The 9,169-nt window shown below is 50.6% G+C and overlaps 1 protein-coding gene and 2 non-coding genes across 7 annotated transcripts; 1 reads left to right on the forward strand and 2 right to left on the reverse strand.

Annotated features, from left to right (window-relative positions):
- Nucleotides 1-1,322: 1,322 nt before the first annotated feature.
- On the forward strand, nt 1,323-1,412 carry TRNAY-GUA. The gene is given in 2 exon segments: nt 1,323-1,359; nt 1,377-1,412. It is a non-coding gene; the product is annotated as a tRNA-Tyr (tRNA).
- Nucleotides 1,413-2,010: 598 nt separating this feature from the next.
- On the reverse strand, nt 2,011-8,068 carry LOC123330708. 5 transcript variants are annotated; one of them, XM_044932801.2, is made up of 3 exons: nt 7,415-8,067; nt 3,997-4,154; nt 2,011-2,205 (listed from the first exon to the last, which is right to left on the reverse strand). In XM_044932801.2, the coding sequence occupies exons 1-3, from the start codon at nt 7,869-7,871 to the stop codon at nt 2,158-2,160; spliced, it is 663 nt and encodes a 220-aa protein (XP_044788736.2). In that variant the 5' UTR covers nt 7,872-8,067; the 3' UTR covers nt 2,011-2,157. The 5 variants fall into 5 exon arrangements, with proteins under 5 accessions (XP_044788736.2, XP_044788735.2, XP_044788734.2 ...); XM_044932800.2 differs by having other exon boundaries at nt 4,001-4,154; nt 7,415-8,064; XM_044932799.2 differs by having other exon boundaries at nt 3,913-4,154; nt 7,415-8,062.
- LOC112581031 lies at nt 7,237-7,400 on the reverse strand. Its single transcript, XR_003105479.1, has one exon. It is a non-coding gene; the product is annotated as a U1 spliceosomal RNA (small nuclear RNA).
- Nucleotides 8,069-9,169: the final 1,101 nt, after the last annotated feature.

Below are 9,169 nucleotides of genomic sequence, written 5' to 3' on the forward strand. Positions count from 1 at the left end.
AAAGAGCAGTCAAGCGACCTTCCTGGCGCTTCAGTGGTTAAGACTCTGAGCGCCCAATGCGGGGGGGCACGGGTTACCCTGACCAGGGAACTAAAATGCAGCATAGCGCGGACAAAAGAGAAAGAAAGAAAAAGGGATGACAGGGGCCTGTGTAAGGTGTAAGACTTTCTCAGAGAGGAATTTTTTTTTCCATAACTTTTTAAATTGAAATATAGCTGTTTACAACGTTGTGTTAGTTTCAGATGTAAGGCAAAATGTTTTATATATCGTATTTTAGAGAAAGGGGTGTGGAGGTGGGAGAAAATTGACAATAGACACCGTAGGCAAATTAATTAGTACCTTAGTTGTTAAGAGCTACGAAAAAAGTAAATAAAAAAAATCGAGGAAGGAAAGGAGATGGGGAACTGCTATAAGGAGGCAGGTTGCTGTGTTGATTTCGGTAGTCAGGGGATGCTCCCTGGAGAAGGTGACAATGTGAGCGGACTGGAGGGAGGAGGGGGCTGGGCATAGGGCTTCTGGGAAGAGCATCCCTAGCAAAAGGACAGCTAGAGCAGTGTGTGGAGAATAGCATGAAGGTCCTGAATACAGAACAAAATTTATGAATGGTACCGAAACTGAGAGAGGTGACTGCGTGGAGACAAGAACTGAGGGTCGTGTAGACCTGTGTAAGGGTTCAAGTCTGAGTGAACCAGAAGTTTCCAGAAGAGAAGCAGCTTCATCTAAACCCTCCACATCCCACCCCCCACCCCCTTTCCACACTCCCCTAGCAAAGGAGAGAAAATCACTCTGGCTGTAAAGGTGGGAGGGCGAAAGCGGGGAGATCCATAGGAGACCTGCAGAATGCAGGCAAGATGATACTGGCTTTGAAGGGCGGCACAACGTGCCACAGCAAATAATACCATTTTGACCAAAAGAGTAGTTTGAACTGACGGCACTTAAAGAGCACCAGGTGGCTGGCTAGGCGGTCGGCAGCCGGCTCCGCGGTGCCCTCTCCTCGGCCCGGCCTCCCGCACCCCACGCGCGCATCCGTTTCCCAACGCCTCTCCCCTAGCCCTCTTCCTCACTTTCAGGCCGCGGTCCCCACTTGTAGAAAGAGGGACGGCGGAGAGAAAACGAGGCATCTTGAAACTCGCTGCCCCGATGCCGGCCGACACAAAGGCCGGGCCGCAGCCACCCCACAGGACTGTCCGGTCCTCTCACCCGCACCCAGACTCTGGCAGCGCGCACACCGCTTTCTTCAAAAGGGCTTCCGACCAGCGTCCCAGTGTGGTGTTGCGCCGTTTCCGGAAAAAGTAAGGTCCCGGCCACTTGGTGGCGCGCACCCTTCGATAGCTCAGCTGGTAGAGCGGAGGACTGTAGATCCGACACGTGTGGTCATCCTTAGGTCGCTGGTTCGATTCCGGCTCGAAGGAGGTGCTGGTTGCTTTTGTTCCCCAGTGAAAGGCACCCCGCCCCCGGCGCCTCTGCCCCGCCCGACACCCTGCGGCAGCGCAGCGTCCTTCCTTCTTGGCCAGAGGCGGGAAAGCCTTTCGGGGACACCCGCACAGCCCCGCGTTGGCCGTGGCTTGGGGACTCGCCTGCGCTGTCTCCTGCCCGTAGGCCGCACACAGGCCCACAGCGCGGTCCGCCGCCGGCCGCGCCCTCTCCGCTTTTATTTGCTTTCCCACTCCCGCCCCCGTCCCCGCTCAATGCGCCCAGGCCCACCAAACAGCAGCTGCGCTCCAAAAGCCCTGGAGCGAGGCCAACAAGCACCCAAGCCATCACAGAGTCGGACAGCAGGGCACCCTTTCTGAAACCCCCTCAATGCCGGCTCAGCCCCCAGCTCTTCCCCTCAAAGGAAGGTCACAGTCTCTGTTTCTCCCAGTCACAGTCTTTCAACCTCCCAACCCCCCTCTCTCTCTGTTCCTTTCATATAGTCTCTGCAGGTGCGGACTTGGGGAGACAGAAAACTTTCCCAGCCATCTCTCGGGGCAGAGCTGCCACCCCGAGATCTTCCGAACCACTGCATACCCTGGTCCTACGTAGAAGTAGACACCCGCAGGAGCAAGTCAGCAGGGCTCTCAGTGGGCCTGACAGTGCTGATGAGAAATTCCGCGGCTGATTCAGGTGTCCTGTCGGTCTGAGGACCGGAAGTGGCCCCCGGGGAAGCCTCAGCTTTCATAGGCCGTTGCACCTATCCCTGTAGCCGCTGGAAGGTTCAAGTTCCTGTGGAAAGAACAAGGATTGCTCACACTCTGTAGAAGGGTGGGAAAAGCGCCCCCACCATTCTGCTACATCTGATGGAGGAGAGAGTTCAGTTCAGTTCAGTCGCTCAGTCGTGTCCTACTCTTTGCGACCCCATGAACCGCAGCACGCCAGGCCTCCGTGTCGATCACCAACTCCCCGGAGTCCACCCAAACTCATGTCCATCAAGTCGATGATGTCATCCAACCATCTCATCTCTGTCGCCCCCTTCTCCTCCTGCCCTCAGTCTTTCCCAGCATCAGGGTCTTTTCCAATGAGTCAGCTCTTCGCATCAGGTGGCCAAAGTAGAGATGACAGCAAAAGTACAGACAAGAGCTCAGAGAGCCCTGAGTCGGGAGCAACGGGGGCTGATGGCAGGGAGAAGGGTGGAGGTTGGGATGGGGGGCATGTGGGGAGATGTTAGCATGAGGGGCACATAAATTCACCTAGTTGCACAGACCACTAGCCTGTGGGTTCTGACCAGGTGGCTAACTTTAGTGCTGGGTCCTTAAGGCTAAATTGGGAGAAAGAAGAGGATGAAGTGGAGAGAGCACCCAGAAGGAACTGGGCTGGACTGTTACCAAGAAGGAGCAGCTTTATTTTAGGGACAGACTGGTTTGGGTGTGGGTACAGAGAACAGCAGGGAGTGGTACTTTATCCCTTCCTATGGGAGGGAAACTTGAGACTCTGCTTATAGTTGGAGCCCATCTCAGAGGACTCTCAGCAGAACACCAATGGCAGCGTGGCTCTCTGAAACCTCAGGGGCCCGGGGCTGCTGTCCCTGACCCCTGACGCCACAAGCCATTTTTTGGTTCTGGTTCTGATTGAAGGTGCGAGGAGAAGGGGAAAACAGAGGATGAGATGGTTGGATGGCATCACCGGCTCAATGGACATGAGTTTGAATAGTCTGCGGGAGTTGGTGATAGACAAGGGAAGCCTGGCGTGCTGCAGTCCATGGGGTCTTAAAGAGTCTGTCACTACTGAGCGCCTGAACTGAACTGAACTGCCTCTCTAACTGGAAACTGTGTTTCTGCTTTGTCTTCCTCTCCTGGCAAACTCCTATGGTCACCCAGCACTTCTCATCTCAGCCCTTCTCCTTGTCCCACTGCTAACTAACATGCTCCGATCTGGAGTCTTTGGAGTCTCCCTGGGCCTAGAGGGCTGTACCACTGCAGTCTGACCAGTACCCTTCCAGAAGGGTCCGTTGCTCTGCGAATGCAGAGACCCCAGCCTCGAATGATACCATCTGTAAAGACCAGCAGATGGAAATAAAGAACCTTAGGCCTTTGTTGGATCTATTCTTGAAGGGATGTGGAGGTGTAGAATCCTTGGGGACTTGGGTTTGGGGAAGTGGGAAGGGGTGTGGGTTTTGGTTACCAGCATGGCCAACTATTCTGGTCCGGGTGTCACAGATACTGGCAGGGGCGCTCTGAGGCACTGTCCCCCAACCTCAAAGGGGCAGAGGTGCCCGCTGCCTGGTCAGGGAGTGGCAACACACCGGGCTGGGGGAAGGCCACTTCACTGTGGCTTGCTGTGCCTCTGGAGGACTTTTGCTGGGTGGGCTAGCGATCTTGGGTGGTGGGCACACACCCAGTGGGACCTGAAATGTTTGTAGAGTCCAACCTGGACACCCGTGCCTTCTGCCCCTCCCTCTGGACTCCAGCCCCCTCTCCTGGAAGTCCACAGAACCTTGACTTCTTCCAGGAAGCAGCCCCTTATGCCCAGGGATTGGGGTAGGTGGGCGAAGGAGAGCAGCCAAGGCTGGATATCTACAGGCCTGGTTAAGCCTGGGTGTGCTGATTGCTCTTGATAGCCTTCTCCATTACTCCACAGGAAGCCTCGCTGCGACCGGAAGTCATGGTGGGCAGGAGGGCGAAGGGGTACATCAGCTTCCACGGAAGGTGAGGCTCTTAGTTTCGGAATATGCAAACCTGGAAAAGTGAAGAAATGTACAGTGACTGATTTGGGGGCATATCAAGCGCACAGGAGCCAGTTTGAAAGGAGTCCCACTGCCAAATCAAGGTAATGATAATAATGGAACATAATCCATTGAGTAAAATAGGTACAGGACTTAATACCAGTGACACACCAGTGTTCATCAACAAAAGGAACCAGATTTTAGTCTCTAAATATCATTCTCCAGCAAAAGGAACCAGGGCCAATAAAAGGAAGCACTTAGCCACTTTTGGGGGTATTTATCTTGCTTTGGGGGTTCTCTTGTACATGTAAAAAAAATCTGCTGTTTTTGTTTTCGGGCTGCACAGCTTTCAAGATCTTAGTTCTTTGACCGGGGATTGATGTCTTGCCCCATCAGTGAAATCCTGGAGTCCTAAACACTGCACTGCCAGGAAATTCCCTCCACATTCTTTTTTACATTTTTTTATATATTAAACTAGTTGATTTACAATCTTGTGTTACTTTCAGGTATACAGTTGAGATTCTTTGCCATTATAAGTTATTATAGAATATTGAATATAGTTCAATGTGCCATGTAGTAAAATCTTATTTATTTTTATAGTGTTCTATAACTATTAATCCCATACTACTAGTTTATCCCTGTATTTTGCCTCCCTCTCATATCCCTACTCCCCCTTGATGCCTAGCATTGTTTTCTGTTTGTGATTGTTTCTATTTTATAAATAACTTGACTTCCTTTTTTTTAGATTCCACATATAAGTGATATAAAAAAACTCTTGAGAGAGTCCCTTAGACTGTGAGGAGATCAAACGAATCAATCCTAAAGGAAATCAATCCTGGGTGTTCATTGGAAGGACTGATGCTGAAGCTGAAACTCCAGTACTTTGGCCACCTGATGCGAAGAGCTGACTCACTGGAAAAGACCCTGATGCTGGGAAAGATTGAAGGCAGGAGGAAAAGCAGTGACAGAGGATGATGAGATAGTTGGATGGCATCACCGACTCAAAGCACGTGAGTTTGAGCAACCCTGGGAGACTGTGAAGGACAGGTTAAGCCTGGCATGCTGCAGTCCATGTGGTCGCAGAGTCAGGCACGACTGAAACAGTAAGTGATTTTATAGATATTATATTTGTCTTCGTCTGATCTGCTTAGTATAACCTCTAATACCTATTCAGTTCAGTTCGGTTCAGTCGCTCAGTCGTGTCTGACTCTTTGGGACCCCATGGACTGCAGCACGCCAGATCTCCCTGTCCAACTCCCGGAGTTTACTCAAAGTCCATGTCCATTGAGTCGGTGGTGCCATCCAACCATCTCATCCTCTGTCGTCCCCTTCTCCTCCCGCCTTCAGTCTTTCCCAGCATCTGGGTCTTTTCCAAAGAGTCAGTTGTTCACATCAGGTGGCCAAAATATTGCAGTTTCAGCTTCAGCATCAGTCCTTCCAATGAATATTCAGGACTGATCTTCTTTAGGATGGACTGGTTGGATCTCCTTGCAGTCCAAGGGACTCTCAAGAGTCTCCCCCAACACCACAGTTCAATTCTTCAGTGCTCAGCTTTCTTATAATTATAGTCCAACTCTCACATCCATACATGACTATTGGAAAAACCATGGCTTTGACTAGAGGGACCTTTGTTGGCAAAGTAATGTCTCTGCTTTTTAATATGCTGTCTGGTTGGTCATAACTTTTCTTCCAAGGAGCAAGCGTCTTTCAGTTTCATCGCTGCAGTCACCATCTGCAGTGATTTTGGAGCCCCCCCAAATAGCGCCTGTCACTGTTTCCATTGTTTCCCCATCTATTTGCCATGAAGTGATGGAACCAGATGCCACGATCTTAAGTTTTCTGAATGTTTAGTTTTTTTGTTTGTTTTTGTTTTTTGCAAGTTGCTTTATTTACAACGCCAACTTTAAAATGAATGTTTAGTTTTAAGCGAACTTTTTCTCTCCTCTTTCACTTTCATCAAGAGGCTCTTTAGTTGTTCTTCGCTTTCTGCCACAAGGGTGGTGTCATCTGCATATCTGAGGTTATTGATCTCTCTTCCTTTCCCGATTTGGAACCAGTCTGTTGTTCCATGTCCAGGTCTACCTGTTGCTTCCTGACCTGCGTATGGATTTCTCAAGAGGCAGGCCAGGTGGTCTGATATTCCCATCTCTAAGAATTTTCCAGAGTTCGTTGTGACCCACACAGTCAAAGGCTTTTTGGCAGAGTCAATGAAGCAGAAGTTTTTCCTGGAACTCCTGCTTTTTCCGAAGATCCAACGGATGTCGGCAATCTGATCTCTGGTTCCTCTGCCTTTTCTAAACCCACCTGGAAGAGCTGGAAGTTCAGGGTTCACGTACTGCTGAAGCCTAGTTTGGAGAATTTTGAGCATTATTTTACTAGCGTGTGAGACGAGTGCACTTGGGCGGTAGTGTGAGCATTCTTGGGCATTGCCTTCTCTTTGGGATTGGAACGCAGACTGACCTCCTGCAGTCCTGTGGCCACTGCTGAGTTTTCCACATTCAACACGTTCGCAGCATCTTTTAGGATTATAAAATGCTCACCTGGAATTCCATCAACTCCACTAGTGAAGGTCCTCAGGCCCACCCACTTGCCTTAGCATTCCCGGCTCTCCGGCGCCAGTTGAGAAATGACTGTGGCTGCTGCTGCGGCGGAGTGGCCTCAGCCGTGCCCGACGGCGCGCGACCCCACTAGACGGCAGCCCACCAGGCTCCCTTCTTCCCTGGGATTCTCCAGGCAAGAACACTCGAGTAGGTTGCTATTGCCTTCTCGGAGGTAAGCGATCATACCACCTTCACTGTTTTCGGTCAACACCTATTCTAAGTGCTGTAAACCCTTCCCCAAATCTGGAAAGCCACAGGCGGGTCGTAAGAAAAGTTACGACTGGAAATACTAGTGGGAAAACGCCGCCGTTTAGGAGCTAAGCAACGCCACACGTCCGCAGAACAAGGAACGATTTTCTGCATAGCATCATTACGGCAAACGGCAAAACGCCGTCTACTAACGAAGTGAAAGAAACCTCGCTAACCCAGCAACTAGGGGAAGCGGCAGGTTACACCCCCACCTAGCTTGGTCTGCTCTTCATAAACCACGTTCATCAGGGGAAAGCGCGAACGCAGTCCCCCACTACCACAAATTATGCAGTCGAGTTTCCCACATTTGGGGAAATCGCAGGGGTCAGCACATCCGGAGTGCAATGGATAAGCCTCGCCCTGGGAAAACCACCTTCGTGATCATGGTATCTCCCCTGCCAGGTAAGTATGAATTGCTGCCCACCCACCGCCCAGCACCCTCGAGCTCGCCCCACTCTGCACGCACGGTCACTTCCCTCGCACCACCTCCGCACACTCAGCTCCTGCTCGTCCCTCGGCCCGGCCTCGCCCACCCGGGGAACAACCTCAGGAACCTCCGCGTGTGCACACGCAGGACACCGAGGCCCGGGAGGAGCGGGACCAGCAGCCTCCGCGCGCCGCTCATCTACATACGCCACGCCCCCATACCGGTTGTGTGACCAACCAATCCCCAACCTAGACAAGTTGCCTTGAGGTTTCTGGGCCCCAGGGTCTGGGTGCGCAGCGAGAAGACGCGACCTGGAGGGGGAGCCCGGGAAAACAGGAGTTCTGGGCGGCCGGAACCCCGCATTTGAGAGTGAGGGTGTGAGTCGCGGCTCCGTTCTAGTCTCACCTTCCGATTTTGTTTTCACAGCCAGACCGAACTCATCCCCACTGGGCATGGTTATTATGAGGACCTTTCCCTCCCCCGACCCCCGTTAAATATTTAAGTAATAAGATTTCCGCAGTCAATTTAAAAGCGATCGCTTTATTCGTAGTGTCTTCCTGAGTTAGCATCTCCATCAACTACTTCAACACATATCTGCTTCAAGATACACACTAAACCAAGTGAAAGTTAGAGGGAAAAAAAGTCAAGATTCTAACCTTGAAGAAAGTAAACCAGGGCAAGGTACAAACTTCTTCCACTTTGCAAAGAATACAGTGCTTGAGTCAAGTATATAGTACTGGCAAATACAAAGTTTTAAATTTTATTTTGGCCGTTGCCCTGCGATTTGCAGGATCTGTTTCCCCACCAGCGACTGAGCCTCTGCTCCCTGCAGCGCAAGCACCATCCAAACCCTACCTGTCTTTCAAAATCCATCTGCAAGCAATGGGTGGCTCAGTAACTAGATAGAAAGATCCTTTAGGATTCCTTTCAGCCATGAGATGCTGCACCTATGGTTACTCCAACTGTACGATTGCTGTGATACCTTTTCAGATTCTCCCTCTGCTTGTGCTCTATGCTTTGAAATCTTGTAGGATAATGTACCACTCATATGCTATATATTTCTCTGGTTTTGTTTGTTTGTTTCTAGACTGTGCCTCTTGGCTTGTGGGATCTTAGTTTTCCAACCAGGGACTGAACCCAGACCACTGCCCTGAAAGGGAGGAGTCCTACTGGACTGCCAGGGAACTCCCTTCCCTGGTTTTCAACTATTGGTCCACCCAACTTTCTTGGGAGGTACAATACTCTCCCATGAGTCACAATGACATGAAAGAGACACCTGTTAGGAAACCCATTTTTCTTTTTCTGAGAATTGTGGCCCTCGTCAGGGCCACAATTACATCCATATTCATTCTGATCCACAAAGTTAAGTCATTACTTATTTACTCCCATAAATTTAAAACTAAGAATTGGAAATGCTAAGGAGTTGGTTTTGATTCTAGGACTAGGACTTTGATTCCAGGACAGAACAAGTAAACTCAGGGGCTGAGCCTGTCAATTTTTGGTGGTTACATGCACTAATTGACAAGCAAGCAAAGGGAAGCAGGAGTATGTAGCAAACTGAAACAGAGAGGCTTTCCCTGACCCCCTTGTCAAACAGTGTAAGCCCTCACCCCAACCCCTGCTCTCCGTCCTGTCTTCTCTATCCCTTAATCCACTTTTCCCCCTTCTACTTCATGTTACTTGTTTGCTTACTTCTGTATCCCTCTTCCATTTCTCTATTGTTGCACAAAAATATCACCTCCCCACCCAAAA

Source organism: Bubalus bubalis, chromosome 20 (genome assembly GCF_019923935.1).
Source record: "Bubalus bubalis isolate 160015118507 breed Murrah chromosome 20, NDDB_SH_1, whole genome shotgun sequence".
Classification (NCBI taxonomy): domain Eukaryota; kingdom Metazoa; phylum Chordata; class Mammalia; order Artiodactyla; family Bovidae; genus Bubalus; species Bubalus bubalis.